The following is a 17673-nucleotide window of genomic DNA, read 5'->3' on the forward strand; positions in this document are numbered from 1 at the left end:
CTGATGATGTATTAATGAGGTAAGGACGATTGTGGGCCTGCATAATCAATAATGTAGTAATGTTAAGTGTTGTGTGGTATTGTGAAACACGGCACTGTAAAACACGGCACTGTTCGAGCGGGGTTGGATCCAGATTCCAGATTCCAGCAATATTTACAACGGACAAAACTGCGTTGGAATGCCAATTTCAGCTAGGTCGCATGTAAATGGCGATCTCTGGAACAAGAAGTTGGATTTTAAACAGGTGTAAAGATTTCTGCTTTGTTTCTTAGGCCAACACTACATATCTAAGATGTTACAATATCTCTTTCAGAACTGTTACATAACATGATTGTGTTTGAGATATTCTCGATGATTCCACGTGATAGCTCTTATCAAAATACATTCCCTGATTCTCATTGAAAGTGATCAGATTGTGATTTTCTAAATTAAGATGGCTGTGAAACAAATACTACCTATGTCATATCCTGTATCTCTCTGTACAATACAAGTGATAAAATATTAGTACAATTTTTAGGAATGTATACTGTTATAACTCTACGTAGTAACAAGTATACATTGTCACACTATACAGCAAGATCTGAGATCCTGATCGCTTTTGACAGAGCTGAACAGGCGCCGACTACACAGTCTGCTACTAGTGCTGTACACTGTACACTGGATATAACATACAGTGATATCTGATGTAGAGTTATGAGATAAACTTGAAAATTGTTTATCATTCACATAGTTTATTATTCATTATATAGTTTATTATTGACACAGTCTATCATAGTCTAACATAGGGCTTACAACTTTTATAAAATAATACGGTTTGTTGTACAGTTACTAATATACACAGTTAGTTTATTTATTCATCTATTTGTTTATTTATTTATTATTAATATTATACACAGTACAGTTACTAATATACACAATGGTGTTGTAAACCAAATATATGTCATAACGAGGTGAACTTTAACTTTAGTCTAATATCTAGTTTAATCAATATAGGCAAGTTCAATTAATGTAGACATAGTCTATCATAGGACTTATAACTTTCATTAGCACTGATTTGGACATAAAGCGGGTCAAAATATCACATGTAAATCACGTGTAATATCACATGAAATCACGTGTAATATCACGTGACGCCGCGACAAAACTTCTGTACAATTAGCCGGGATATACCACCGTCCTTAGACAAATTAGACGGTACTTCATCTAAATTTACAGTGCTCAGTGCTGTATACCTTACAGCAATGATGACGTCATAGCCACGTGATATGTAGCTGTATACCTTACAGGCTGACCTGTACGGAGTATGGCTGGACTCTGTAATTATCTAGTCGAGCTCGACAAAGTAGTGATGGCAGTTTGATAGATTTTAGATATTTACAAATAGCTGCTCAGTGTCTTCTATCATAATTATATATCATATAGGAGTGTCATATGTATTATGTAATAGTTCAGATATATATTTATTATTGTAAATATGAGGTTATTTACAGACTAACAAATGTAGTACGGCGGACAGTAGCGGCTGTAAATATACAGCTCGATAAAGTAGTAACAGTTAGATAGTTTTGAGACCTCTAAAAGTAACAGTTCCCGATATATCACCATGGATACAGGTATCATTAGTCTGAATACGATCCTAGAAGAAACTCTAAGATCAAATTCATTCGATATTGAGAACAATACTTTCGTTTAATTGAGGAAGAAGAATAAGTAAAAAAATGATTTGAGCACCGAAGGAGTTTTGGCCCGGTCTCAGGTTGATTTGTAACCATTTTATGGGACACTGCTGCACTATATAATAATAATACTAGTTCTTATTATTTCTACTCGATGATTTCTACAGAAGTACTCAACTAAGACTCAGGAGCATGAACCAAAGAGGTAACAAGTAAAACTGTCGTTAGTTTCCTCACTTACAGTTTATTTCCATGAAACTGTAGATCGGGGAAATAAAGCTACCGTTACTTATACTTATTACAGTATGTACTGTAGACAATATAATATCTACTTGTCAGTGTGATTGTAATCTCCAGATACTTGATGAGCCGCGCGCACGTGTTTAACAAGCTAGCAAGTAGTGGATACTAGATATCTGCATTCTACATTTAGATTGTTAAATTTAAAATTCAAGTAGGTACATCACTGTGTGTGTATCCTCAAATGTTCTGATTGACAAGCGCAAATTTCAGATGAACTTGAACATGCTAGTAGTTGCCGTAGTAACATATTACATATATTTAAGTTGGCATGGTTACGGGTGCCGACGTTAATGTTAATGTTACTAAGATGACATTTTCAATTCTCTGGGGAATAGGAAGGAATACTGCACCTGAGTATGAAGTTGTACCGGAGTGCTTTTTATATCTCTCAGAAGTCTTCTAGAATATTCTAGAATATTCTATAGTAATATTCTAGAATGTTCTAGTATAATACAAGTAGAGTTACACTTTGAAGTTTCTAAATCAGGTTTAATAATTTACTCTTTTTGTTAGCTGTCAGTTCAGTTAATCGCCAATTCTTGGTTTTTTGTATTGTTATAGCTCGATGTAAAGAGTGTCATTCAAGCTTTCAATATAATTATAACCAATTAATTATCTGCTCATTAAAGAACTAAAACTATAAACTGTAATGATGTCATTGTAGCGCACATCTTCAGTCTATTATCTTTACACGGCAAAGGTAACAAAAGAATATTACACTATAACTTTAATTATTAGTTTATAACAATGAGCAATTTACAGAACATTTAGTAAAAACTCTTGTTTTCCTACTTCAAAGGCTCTGTACATAACGTAACCAGATGGTAACCTCTTTTGTATTGCATTTTTCCGCTGAAAAGTAGAAACACACTGAGTTTCACTGAGTTTCTCACCATATTTGGAGAGAAACTAATTAGATGTATAAAACTCAATACATTCTGTATTTCACAAGCACTGCTCGTGCACTACTTAGTGTGTAATATTACGTAAGGTCTTATTACGGTGTGTAGAGACCTGATGAGGGGCGGGGACTCTGATCACTACAGAGACTACACCTTACTACACCTTGCTACACCTTGCTACACCTTACTATACCTCACTACACCTTACTACACCTTACTACACCTTACTAACATCACTACAAAGACTACACCTTACTACACCTCACTACACATCACTACAGAGACTTCACCTTACTACACCTTACTACATCTAGCTCAATTAGCACTCAAATCTCTTCATCACAATACACATGTGACGTAGACATGTGACGTACTATTTTATGATTCAGTCATTTTTCTATCAAATTCTGATCTTATTGGTCAAATTGTATTTTTCGTGTAAAGGCAGTTACAATGTTAGTTGTTTCATTTATAAATCTCAAAGGAAAATATGCCCCCCGGTGAGAATGTAACAAGCGTTGGTTAAAGGCTTCAAGCGTTGAGTACGCTGAGAAAACGAGGGTTCTTACAACAAAGCTTGTCACAATAATATATTACAACAAAGGGCAAGCTTGTCACAATAATTACAGTGTTAGGACCAAGGAACCGCCTAGACACAGAGTGGGGAGGCAGTTTTACGTGCTTTGTACTCTAGTAGCAGGGCAACAACTACTACTAGAGCAGCGGGATGTAGCAGATCTGATAGTCAGTTCCTTGCTACACATCACTACAGAGACTACACCTCTCTACACCTTGCTACACCTCACTACACCTTACTACACCTCACTACACCTCACTATACCTTGCTACACCTTGCTACACCTCACTATACCTCATTATACCTTGCTACACCTCACTACACATCACTACACCTTACTACACCTTACTACACCTTACTACACCTCACTACACCTTGCTACACCTCACTACACCTTCCTTTGCAGTGGGATGTAGCAGATCTGATAGTCAGTTTTGGTAAGATACTGCCATGGGTAAGATGTTAAAGTAACGATGTTAAAGTATAACAATGTTTAATTTCCATAATAATATCTCGGAGGTAATTCTGCAGTCATCTGAGTTAAACAAAGGTCTAAATGTTACAGACCGTGAGAAAGATGACACAAAGGATTAGCCTAACAATGGACCTGTTACAATAGTGAGACTCTGAAAACAGGAGGTGGCGGAGTTTTATTCTGGAGACCTATCACTTTGCCTCCCCCTCCCCCGGCTCTCCACCCCTCCCCCGGCTCTCCTCCCCTCCTTCCCCCTCTAACACCGTACCGGGAACGCATTTTATAATGTATCAATCGAAGCTACATATCTGGGCTGATGTTGTTTGAACCAGGTAACCGGAGGACAGGAGGACTATATTAATTAGGGCACCACCTGCCGTCCACAAGACACTTCACCTGCCATCACACACTGGGGCACCACCTGCCGTCTTCAAGACACTTCACCTGCCATCACACACTGACACATGTTATCTAATTTTAGTGTAGAATGACACCCTGTTACCATGGCAACAAATGACTCTTATTAAACTACTGATTGGATGACCTGATGAAGGCATGATGTCAACTAGGGGATGTTGAGTGTGTGTAGTGTTAGATGTTGAGTGTGTTGACAAACAGAGGCATTTCAGCGGGGGTATTATTATAGTCGCTAAGTGTGGGTACAAAGTGCCAAGTAGTGAGGAATCAGGCTGTGTTTTACAGAGTATAAAGGTGGAAAGTGTGAGTGTTTTACAGAGTATAAAGGTGGAAAGTGTGAGTGTTTTACAGAGTATAAAGGTGGGAAGTGTGAGTGTTTTACAGAGTATAAAGGTGGAAAGTGTGAGTGTTTTAAAGGGTATAAAGGTGGAAGTGTGAGTGTTTTACAGAGTATAAAGGTGGGAAGTGTGAGTGTTTTACAGAGTATAAAGGTGGAAGTGTGAGTGTTTTACAGAGTATAAAGGTGGAAGTGTGAGTGTTTTACAGAGTATAAAGGTGGAAAGTGTGAGTGTTTTACAGAGTATAAAGGTGGAAAGTGTGAGTGTTTTACAGAGTATAAAGGTGGGAAGTGTGAGTGTTTTACAGAGTATAAAGGTGGAAGTGTGAGTGTTTTACAGAGTATAAAGGTGGGAAGTGTGAGTGTTTTACAGAGTATAAAGGTGGGAAGTGTGAGTGTTTTACAGAGTATAAAGGTGGGAAGTGTGAGTGTTTTACAGAGTATAAAGGTGGAAGTGTGAGTGTTTTACAGAGTATAAAGGTGGAAGTGTGAGTGTTTTACAGAGTATAAAGGTGGAAGTGTGAGTGTTTTACAGAGTATAAAGGTGGGAAGTGTGAGTGTTTTACAGAGTATAAAGGTGGAAAGTGTGAGTGTTTTACAGAGTATAAAGGTGGGAAGTGTGAGTGTTTTACAGAGTATAAAGGTGGGAAGTGTGAGTGTTTTACAGAGTATAAAGGTGGAAAGTGTGAGTGTTTTACAGAGTATAAAGGTGGAAAGTGTGAGTGTTTTAAAGGGTATAAAGGTGGGAAGTGTGAGTGTTTTACAGAGTATAAAGGTGGAAAGTGTGAGTGTTTTACAGAGTATAAAGGTGGAAGTGTGAGTGTTTTACAGAGTATAAAGGTGGGAAGTGTGAGTGTTTTACAGAGTATAAAGGTGGGAAGTGTGAGTGTTTTACAGAGTATAAAGGTGGGAAGTGTGAGTGTTTTACAGAGTATAAAGGTGGGAAGTGTGAGTGTTTTACAGAGTATAAAGGTGGGAAGTGTGAGTGTTTTACAGAGTATAAAGGTGGGAAGTGTGAGTGTTTTACAGAGTATAAAGGTGGAAGTGTGAGTGTTTTACAGAGTATAAAGGTGGAAAGTGTGAGTGTTTTACAGAGTATAAAGGTGGAAAGTGTGAGTGTTTTACAGAGTATAAAGGTGGGAAGTGTGAGTGTTTTAAAGGGTATAAAGGTGGGAAGTGTGAGTGTTTTACAGAGTATAAAGGTGGAAAGTGTGAGTGTTTTACAGAGTATAAAGGTGGGAAGTGTGAGTGTTTTACAGAGTATAAAGGTGGAAAGTGTGAGTGTTTTAAAGAGTATAAAGGTGGAAAGTGTGAGTGTTTTACAGAGTATAAAGGTGGAAAGTGTGAGTGTTTTAAAGGGTATAAAGGTGGGAAGTGTGAGTGTTTTACAGAGTATAAAGGTGGGAAGTGTGAGTGTTTTACAGAGTATAAAGGTGGAAAGTGTGAGTGTTTTACATAGTATAAAGGTGGGAAGTGTGAGTGTTTTACAGAGTATAAAGGTGGGAAGTGTGAGTGTTTTACAGAGTATAAAGGTGGGAAGTGTGAGTGTTTTAAAGGGTATAAAGGTGGGAAGTGTGAGTGTTTTACAGAGTATAAAGGTGGGAAGTGTGAGTGTTTTACAGAGTATAAAGGTGGGAAGTGTGAGTGTTTTACAGAGTATAAAGGTGGGAAGTGTGAGTGTTTTACAGAGTATAAAGGTGGGAAGTGTGAGTGTTTTACAGGGAACAGTATTTTGGAGTGGTTGTTAGAGTAATTGTTATTGTTAGAGTGACGATTAACCCGTGTGAACTGGGGGCGTAAAGGAGGTAAGCTGTAAGGTATCAGGCTTAGTTTGACGGGGTAGGCAGTGTGAATGTGTTAGTTTTACAGGAAAACAAGTAGGATTCTAGTCAAGCAGCCAGGGAGAACCACCACGTACGTTGCCATGGTTACCAGGGAGAACCACCGTACGTTGCCATGGTTACCAGGGAGAACCACCGTACGTTGCCTTGGTTACCAGGGAGAACCACCGTACGGTGCCGTGGTTACCAGGGAGAACCACCGTACGTTCCCATGGTTACCAGGGAGAACCACCGTACGTTGCCATGGTTACCAGGGAGAACCACCGTACGTTCCCATGGTTACCATGAAGAACCACCGAACGTTGTCATGGTTACGAGGGAGAACCACCGTACGATGCGAACCTTCTAAGCTCGTGAGAACTGAGCAGCAGTGTTGTTAGTAGAAGTTGGGCGGTCTCGTTATCAATGAAAATGACACCTTTTCTCCCCGTTTTTTCTGTTTTATTCTATGGTGTTGATCTGATCTATGTTAGTGAGTGTGTTTAAATACTAAAATAAAGGTTGCTTTACCAAAAACAACACGATTTGTAGAACCAGCCAAGAATAATTCCCGTAAAATTAAGTTCCTGAAAACGTCATCCTAAACTGTGAAAATGTCGTTGATATCAGTAACACCTAAAAATTCCTGGAATAATTGAAACAGAGCCAAAGCGATGGTGCCAAGTTGTAATAATAAGGTATCAACCCTTGTGACGGTGTGGGAGGTGTGAGTATTTTACGGAAAAACAGGAAAACATTAAAGATTGTTCTCAATGAAACCAGTGTGGCCTGCTTTCTTCTCCCTACCCTTTCAATATACCCGGTAGCTACTTTTCCAACTGTGCTAGAATATTTATTTCTAATCTAATCCCCAAACTTCATCTTAAAGAAAGCCTAGATCAAGTTTAGTATTTAAAATTTTACATGAAAACTTGTAAAAACGTTGCTAATATCAGTCACACTTAACGTATTCCCTAAATATTTGAAACTGAGCCAAAGTTGAGCACTATCTTGATTCTCTTACTAATAACCGGTCACAATAATAGCAGTGAGTGGCATGTTATGTTACAGAAGGACAATGATCTAGGAACCATCACAGCTAAATCGGGTATTCTGTTCAGAGGTAACACACTAACACAAGCATGTACCTCATCAGGAACACTGGTAGCATAATGACACGGTGTTAGACTAACACTGTTAGTACCACAGAGCATGGTGTTAGACTAACACTGTTAGAGCATGGTGTTAGACTAACACTGTTAGTACCACAGAGCATGGTGTTAGACTAACACTGTTAGTACCACAGAGCACGGTGTTAGACTAACACTGTTAGTACCACAGAGCACGGTGTTAGACTAACACTGTTAGTACCACAGAGCACGGTGTTAGACTAACACTGTTAGTACCACAGAGCACGGTGTTAGACTAACACTGTTAGTACCACAGAGCACGGTGTTAGACTAACACTGTTAGTACCACAGAGCACGGTGTTAGACTAACACTGTTAGTACCACAGAGCACGGTGTTAGACTAACACTGTTAGTACCACAGAGCACGGTGTTAGACTAACACTGTTAGTACCACAGAGCATGGTGTTAGACTAACACTGTTAGTACCACAGAGCACGGTGTTAGACTAACACTGTTAGTACCACAGAGCACGGTGTTAGACTAACACTGTTAGTACCACAGAGCACGGTGTTAGACTAACACTGTTAGTACCACAGAGCACGGTGTTAGACTAACACTGTTAGTACCACAGAGCACGGTGTTAGACTAACACTGTTAGTACCACAGAGCATGGTGTTAGACTAACACTGTTAGTAACACAGAGCATGGTGTTAGACTAACACTGTTAGTACCACAGAGCATGGTGTTAGACTAACACTGTTAGTACCACAGAGCACGGTGTTAGACTAACACTGTTAGTACCACAGAGCACGGTGTTAGACTAACACTGTTAGTACCACAGAGCACGGTGTTAGACTAACACTGTTAGTACCACAGAGCACGGTGTTAGACTAACACTGTTAGTACCACAGAGCACGGTGTTAGACTAACACTGTTAGTACCACAGAGCACGGTGTTAGACTAACACTGTTAGTACCACAGAGCATGGTGTTAGACTAACACTGTTAGTACCACAGAGCACGGTGTTAGACTAACACTGTTAGTACCACAGAGCATGGTGTTAGACTAACACTGTTAGTACCACAGAGCACGGTGTTAGACTAACACTGTTAGTACCACAGAGCATGGTGTTAGACTAACACTGTTAGTACCACAGAGCACGGTGTTAGACTAACACTGTTAGTACCACAGAGCACGGTGTTAGACTAACACTGTTAGTACCACAGAGCATGGTGTTAGACTAACACTGTTAGTACCACAGAGCACGGTGTTAGACTAACACTGTTAGTACCACAGAGCACGGTGTTAGACTAACACTGTTAGTACCACAGAGCATGGTGTTAGACTAACACTGTTAGTACCACAGAGCACGGTGTTATACTAACACTGTTAGTACCACAGAGCATGGTGTTAGACTAACACTGTTAGTACCACAGAGCATGGTGTTAGACTAAAACTGTTAGTACCACAGAGCACGGTGTTAGACTAAAACTGTTAGTACCACAGAGCACGGTGTTAGACTAACACTGTTAGTACCACAGAGCACGGTGTTAGACTAACACTGTTAGTACCACAGAGCACGGTGTTAGACTAACACTGTTAGTACCACAGAGCACGGTGTTAGACTAACACTGTTAGTACCACAGAGCACGGTGTTAGACTAACACTGTTAGTACCACAGAGCACGGTGTTAGACTAACACTGTTAGTACCACAGAGCATGGTGTTAGACTAACACTGTTAGTACCACAGAGCACGGTGTTAGACTAACACTGTTAGTACCACAGAGCATGGTGTTAGACTAATTGGAACAATTGCAAATTGTTGCAATTGTTGACTTGTACCTGAACTGTTATAATCCAACCGTACAGGGCGTACATTCCCAACCTAAAAACCACCCAAAACTGTACGTTCTAGAAGTTTCATCAGAGCAACTCAGCTCACACACGTACAGTTAGCCACTATATTCATTGCATTGCGTGGGCGTACAACCACATGTAAGAACACGTTTATAAATACAGAACACCCTCCATTTACCGTGAAGTTGAATAATGGGTAATAATGGGTAATAATTCGGTAATAATTCGGTAATAATGGGTAATAATGTTCTCGTAGTGTAAACTGATGTAATTCTTGGTTGACCAGGCCTATTTCCAGGAGGTCTACTGCACAATACAGACAGTGTTACACCTTTTTATATATCAGCTTATAGACCTCAGCAAGGTGTTATATACAGTCTACAGTGTAGACTGTAGTCTATAGTGTAGACTCTACACTATCTTCTGTCATATCTGGTAAATGGAGATGAGAGAAACTGTACTCTATATAAACTGAACCGTCTTCAAACTTAACTTCCGCTATGTTTCACGGTTAATTGTGGTGAGTAAAGGTGGTTTTGGGGAATTAGAGCGAGAACTAAGGTTTTTAAATAAAAGGAAGAGACCTGTGCACTGTTACACATGTCAAACCGCACTGTTACGGGAGAAAAAGCTACCTGTCAAAACATATTATCTTTTTCATACCCGAACCAAACCAAAACAAGTAAGCCGGAAACCGAACCGGATTTCCAGTCGATTCTTTCTCCCTTGAAGACGTTGTGATGCAGTGACACTACAATCTACATGTGTAGTTCAGCGGAATGTGCACCACACTACTTAGTACTTGTTAACTTCACCACTAATTGTTATAAAGTCTGCCACTAAACTTGATTTCACCACCAAAGTGAGTTGCACTATAATACATTGAGCTGACCTGTGCAGCAACTTCCACACTTTATGCAGTTGGAGGACCAGGGGCTTCTGGATACAAATCATAGGATAAGGTTCAGATGTAGGTATTAATCATCATTAGCTACAATATTATCTGTACTGTAGTGTACAGTAATGTGCACCACACAGTCGTTGTAAAAGAATCTCAGTCCCCCCCCCCCCCCCCACGTCTCAGTACAATGCTAGTATTCTGTGCACCACACTACACAAGTACACTATCTATAGTGTTTACTTCACAAGTTTACTTCACAACTATAGTTGTGAAGTAAACTGGACCACCACACTGAATAGCTACACTGAAAGGAGCTCCGCACTGTCTTGTAACACGTATTTAAAGTGTGTGCCGCCCCCCACACGCAGTGTGACACGTGATGGCTGATGCCCATATAAGGGCATAGTGTTGTGAAGAGAGTAGTGTGGTGTGGAAACAACTCATTATTCCTAATATGGTCATAATTTCACAATTCTTTCCACGTGGTGTTACTGGTGTTGATCATATTGGAGTTCCTCATCACGGACACCATCAAGCTTGTAACACTGTTCTCTTATAACACTGTAACATTATTACAACCCTACAATCTACATGTCAAAGGGCCTTATAGTCATGGTGTGAAGCAACATCTCGGATATTTATGGGTATCATTTATTTCTGAGTCATTAGAAATATCAACAATATTCAGCTCTATTCTAGTGTGGTGAATAGGGACAGACTAAAAGGAGTAACATGTGATATTCAGGCTGGAGATACATTGCTTTTAATAATAGATCTAGCACTTTGTAACTGTGATTATATTAGCTGTGGTAACTTGCTAGTTCTAAAGTTGGTAACGGGTTTCCTAATTACCTAATAATTACCTAATTTTTCTCGCTGAACAAGGCAACTTTTCTTAGCTCAGAATCAAAACTTAATTTGCGTCTAAACTTGTCCAAGGAAAACGTTGGCGTTGTTTATTGTGGCTGCAAGATTATTCGTGGTTAGATTACGTCTTCTACTAAATATTTGCGGCTCTATTTTAAGTTTGAAGTAATCTATTTATAAGTTTTGAGTAATTAATAACTACCAGCTGTGGAGCTAAATATGCGTAATATAATTTGGCCTGACAATGTTAAGTTCATATCATCATACACTTTTAAACATTATAAGTTTATCACACAAAAAACCTATTAAGCACGTTGTAATGTAACCGAGCAGAGAATACACCAATAAATCGTGATTTCATATTTTATATTTCAGACGTAAAGTTGAACAACAATTTCTTATAATTATCAATCTTCGCTCACAGGGGTTATTTTGATCCCTGGGATCATTTCAAATTAGATTATTTGTTATTTTGGAGAGCTGGCCCTGGCTATGGTCCAATTTTGAACATTCCCCAAACTTCATTACCTGAAGTAGAGCTCACTGTGAGAAGCCTGATTTCTATTTCTACAGCAAAACAATCATCAACTTAAGTATTTCATGCTCTAAAAAGTAACAACAGTTGCAATCTTTTATATATGCAGCCCAGTAAAATTTCAGTCGAATAAACTAAATATAGTTACATATTATTTACGGCAAAATGTTCTTTATAAGTAAAGTAAATTGAGTAAGAATATTTACACCTTGTAATATCGTCTATTGTAGCAGACTCAGCACAAGTACTTGCAGTAATTTTATACTTGTCGAATTGTAATTCAGAAGCAATGTACCATATGTAATACTACCTGCAGATATTGCAGTTTTCTTTAAAACTTACAACAGAAAAGTGATTACAACAGCTACCTCTCAGAAAATGTGGCGCCAAAACGTTCTGAAACATCCTTCACATCACTTTACCAGGTTACCAGGTTACCAGGTTACCATATCACTAATAGACCTGTAATCATGATTACCAGAACACTGATTCTCACACTTGACACTACAAATCACATGTAATGACAGTAATATATGACTACATAATATGACAGTAATATCTAAAACGGAGTAGCTATTAAACGGAGTTATAGCTGCTAATGACTTGGTGAAGTTGATCAACTAGTTGAAGTGTGCAAGCCCAGTGCATTATTATATCCTGGTATACAATCAGCAAGTACTGCCTAACTTTGTTGTAATTAGCGAGTAAGTAATATTATAGTACAGATATAAATAGTAATAAACAAGTCATGTAATCAAGTATTTTATTACTTTATAAGGACCGTAGCTTTCTATTTCCCGTTGTGAGATAGTAGCTAAAAATTCAGAGCAAAGTACACAGTTTCCTAACTGTCAGCGCTAAATCAAGTAGTAGCAAAAATTGTCCAACTCCGCTATATTTAGCCAATAAGTTATAGTCAAAATTTATATTATAATTAAGACAGTTATTGCTTATATCATTGTATGGTTTTAATATATCAATACTTCAGTGTTCGGCTTAAAGTTGCGGGAAAATTTCCAACAAATTTCAGTACTGTCAGCGCTAAATCAAAACATAGTTCCTAAGAGTTTCAACTCGGTAAAATAACCAGAATAACTAACAGTTATTTACTTCATTATCTTATATTAATATTACATTGTTCAGTACATGTTAACACAGCAGTCTAATCTATTATGTGGTAAAATAGTAGCCAGATAGTAAGTTGGGAGCAATTAAGATTTTTTGCAATTACTCTACTTTCTGGAATTTATACTTTCTGGAACAGAATAGTTCTTCGAGACAAATTTTAATTCATTTACAAAAATCACCACAACATATTAATTACTCTCAGCTCACAGCAACATACCATGATAGACAATACACTCTTAAACTAAACCATTAATCCTGACTCACTAAAATACTTGTAAAGGTTACAAGCAGCCTTCAAAAGTAATATACTACATGATTTATACCATTGCACAAGTAATATCCTACATGATTTATAACATTGCACAGCCCTGGGGGCCAATTAACTGAATGGAACCACCGCCATTTAATCAAGATTGGATGAGTTCATGATCATTATTTCATGTAAGGAGTAATATTGATATTGACATGTTACCTCAACGTTATTAAATGATATCGTCGGTGTTTGAACATGATAATTCACACATTGTATTGAAGTTTACTCATTATATTATGCGACACAACACTTAGATACTGTTATAATATGCTACATCACTTATAATTAACCAAGTACAGTGATACTTAGGCCGTAGGATACGCTAGATATAAGAGGACAGAAGTTAGATTACCTAATCCCGAGGGTATTATCCTTATCAAGGTTCACGACATACTCATGGGATATGTGGGATATTTAATTAACAGGAATCTCTGAATGAACAGAGGTATGTGGAGCATGTATCAGCGCAGCATATTCTTCAGAGATATGTAGGCTGAAGTGAAGTGGAGCTTCTTTGAAAATGTTTATTACATTGTTTTACATGGTTCACATCACTGGTTCAAACAATATATTGGTAATGTTTGCTAGAGTTAATTTTATAATACTGTTGAAAATTGGAATTTGTAATTTTTACTCACCATCCTGCTGTTGGGACACATCAATGACTCGCTGAAAACAGTCCAAGTAGTCGCTGTAGCTGGAACAGGTCATCTTCAGTCGATCATGTAGGACCACACTCTTCTTGTGGAGATCTACCCACATCGGCTGGCATTGCTGAAATATTTGGAAATTTGACAAACTTGAAGATCAAGATGGTACTTAAGTGGGACCAATTGTAAATTTACTGTGATTTCCATATCAAATAGTAATAAATTGGTAACGTAACATTTATTCAAATTTATAAAAACAGTAAAACTAATTAAAATTATATCAAGAGGCAGGGACACTATGGTACTTGTGTCAGCTAGAAAACAAAACTTTAATGCAGCTTTTTTGCAGATTTACCTTTATCCTTGTGATTGTGTCTGCAAATTGCATACCAATGTCTTGAAGAGAATCTGAGGTCTTCATGACATGCTATTGTTCAACACCTACGAAAGATTTTTGGTAAATAAATAAAAACAATTAGAATAAAGTATGAGCAACATTGCCACTTGATCTGAGCTGGGGGCAATACTTATACTGTGGGACTAAATTTTAAGGTCATGGTATGACCTATTGACTTAAGGATCAGTGTGAGGTTACCCCTGCATATAATTCAGTCATGAACCACAGTTTTCAGCTGGAAAGTGGAGAAAAAGGCTAGTGGTGAAACAGGCTGCCATTTCCAAGCATGAGCTACATTGGCTCCCTTTGTGGCATCCGACAATAGCTCTTTCATTGGTTCAGCAAATTAGTATACTCATTCTTCTACCAGTTCATTTGCTACAAAACCAGTAGCAATGTTACAGGCTGCGTTCTATTTTATAGCAAAAGTGGGGGTTTTCATTCAGCCAAAAAGGAACAATTAATGTCAAAAGGAAGACTATGTAGCTGATCTTCAATCTGGCTTTGCTATGATCTATTTTGGTCTGGAATCAATATTAGTAACTTTCTGCTTTTTGAATGTGGAATCGATGGTAGCTTGTACAATTTGTTTTATTTACAAGTTACTTTGTACTAGCGGGATATGAAATCACACTGTTCTTTATTGTATTATTAGATTGTGAATAAAGGATATACTTTACTTTATTCTCGGACTTGTCAGATATCTCGATCGCAAGCAGGGCTATACTGTCATATATCCTTTTATCTAGATTTCCTAAATTATGTTATACCTTGTGTATTACCCAGGCCTGTAATAAATGGGGAGTCCCTCTTAGGACGACCAGTGCTAGACACTGTTTACTACTGACTGAATGGAAATCTACTTTACTCTTCGGATTGGTAGAACCTGTCTGGTTACATGAACATTGGAGCTAGTTTTATATTAACTCACATGATATTATTGTCGACTTAGACTGCTTGGATGTATCACATCTCAACCATTGTTGGGTGTGTTACTTTGTTTTGGGCTTCACTTTTAAGCTTTATTGATTTTATCTATAAAATTGCATCTCCATTGATATTTATGTAACTCGAAAAACTTTTTCTACCAAAAACGTTTTTGATCGGGAATCGTCTTTAAATTATTTTGGGGAATATTTTGACTTGATATAACGACGTCGTCGTAATGACACAAGTGACTGATCAACCACCTTATTTGATAGTGTTTTTAGAAATAAAGTATTTATATTTTTAACTTGGGGTGTAAATATTTTTAGGGTTTTTATTTTTTAAATTTCAGATCTTTCATACTATTTGTTACTAAAATGCTCATTGTAGCCTATAATATTTAGATTTTCATCATCAATATACCTTGTGTAACCCCATGTTTTCCTTAAGCATGGTTGTTTTCTTTTTATTTTCATTGATATAGATCTTTTCAGCTTGGTATATAATACGATACTGTAGTTTTACTGCATCAACTGTAAACATATACTGGTTTCGCAAAACAAACCAAACTTAGAAGCAAACAGAATTCCTGTACTACAAAAGTTTAATACCTTTAAGTTATTAAACTGTAAACGATCAATGCTTTAATCCGACAAATTACCTGGCACACCAGTCTCTGTGCGGGGGGAGGGGGGCTCTTTTCAAGCTTCCTTCACATGTAAGAAGCGAACAATAAGATAGCAAGCTAAATAATCCGACAAACATCTCTCCACATTTTCAAGTTTAATTACATGTACAGCAACTACATTTTTTAAGAGACATGTTTATAAAAAATAGATACAAGTTAACAATTTTGCAGCTCTAAATCTAAAGATTTTATTATAATTTCGCGTTAATCAGTGCTGCTGAATTTAATGTTTATACTAAACTGAGTTAAGCTGCAATAACTTGACACTTGCTTTCAATATTTGATTTACCTGGAGACAACATGCTATAATGTTTAATATTACTGGGCCGCGCTCAGCCTGTCATTCCGCCAAATCTTTATTCTATATGTTAATGAACATAATAGCCTGGGGTCCTCAGGTAATGTTTAATATAAACACATTGCGGCATTGCGCATTAAAACTGCAGCGGAATGACAGGTTGAGTGCCTCCCGTTAGTATTTGATACTTATTTGAATAATCAAAATAGAACGGGAATTCTAAAAAATCACTTAGCTGCCATATAGCCTGGCTGACAATTTTCTCGACTGACTGAAAATGTTTCTTCTTTTCCCCATTTAGAATACAAAGATTAGTACATTTTAGCTTATGATTAATATTATATTTTTACCTATAGTTTACCTAGATTTTGAGGCATCTCGACAATTTTTTTCGCGTTATTATGTGCTTTTCACGAAAAAATAAGTCACCAGCGTTTTTTAGTTTATTATTATTTTTCAAAGGTATTCCAAATGATTTGTATAATTGCATTTATTATAATAATTCCAAATACATTGAATTATTATTTAAAAATGATAATCGATTCATGAAGTTTTAAAGAAGTTATTGCAATACGCGCAATTTGAAAACTTTACTTTTTGTAAAATATGATGTATGAACAACAATTGCACAAAGGCAAAATCCGGAAAATAATTTTACTAGGTGGCGCTCAGTCTGTCATTCCGCCGAATCTCAATTTTATGATTATATGAACATAAATATGATAGCATGAGGTCCCCAGGTAAACATTTTAAAAATTGATCATGCAGTTTTTGATTCACGATGTCAATCCTTCGCACCTCGCCGATCTCAGATCTGCATACGTGGTTGCAAGAAGCATTATTTGATGCGCGCGCGGCCCATGCAGAATTGAATTGCATCGCGCTACAAATACAGTTTCTGAAGAATTTTTAATTGAAATTTGTCCTCTACCAAAACGTTTGGGAGCTAATAATAAAACAAATACAAGTGGGAGGAATGTATATAGCTTAGTTTGAGCCATGTTTTGTCGTATAAATTAAATATAAATCTTTAAAACTATTCAAGCTAAAAATGAAATTGCATTTTTAATATGATAGCTCGTAATTCCAAAAGTTGAACAAAGAGACTATAGTCAGATCTTTAAACTGGCTTACTTATACTACTTAAAGGGTGTTTATAAATTTTATTTAGTTTTCTATTAGGAAAACAAATTTTAGGAAAACAAATTTAAATTTTTGTATTTATTAATAACAATCAAAACATATCATATCATAAAAATAAAGCCGCGCGTTGGTTGACTGCCTCAGTAAGGTGAATAATATGAGCTCGAAGGTGCCCTGCGCATTTACAGAACCTCATGCGGCGATCACATGATCATGAGGACCTGTGAGCGCCAAATTTAATTTAAAGTTTCTAGAAATCATACATCACTACGAGTTACTCATGCTTTTTTAATTTTTATAGGAGTGTAGATTGTCAGGTATTTCATTCATT

The 17673-nt window shown here is 37.2% G+C and overlaps 1 protein-coding gene across 2 annotated transcripts in view; it reads right to left on the bottom strand.

The window, feature by feature from the left end:
• The window catches only part of LOC134824589 (protein MTSS 2-like), a 37247-nt gene extending 22894 nt beyond the window's left edge, over window positions 1–14353 (bottom strand). The window contains exons 1-2 of one of the 2 annotated variants that reach the window (XM_063836494.1): window positions 14245–14353; window positions 13878–14013 (exon numbers count right to left, since the gene is read on the bottom strand). In XM_063836494.1, coding sequence (XP_063692564.1) covers window positions 13878–14013; window positions 14245–14310 — 202 coding nt within the window. In that variant the 5' untranslated portion in view covers window positions 14311–14353. The remainder of the gene's footprint in view (window positions 1–13877; window positions 14014–14244) is intronic. The other variant, XM_063836493.1, reaches the window with a different exon arrangement.
• Between the last annotated feature and the right edge of the window lie 3320 nt (window positions 14354–17673).

Source organism: Bolinopsis microptera, chromosome 12 (genome assembly GCF_026151205.1).
Source record: "Bolinopsis microptera isolate Bmic1 chromosome 12, MBARI_Bmic_1.0, whole genome shotgun sequence".
NCBI classification, from domain to species: Eukaryota; Metazoa; Ctenophora; class Tentaculata; order Lobata; family Bolinopsidae; genus Bolinopsis; species Bolinopsis microptera.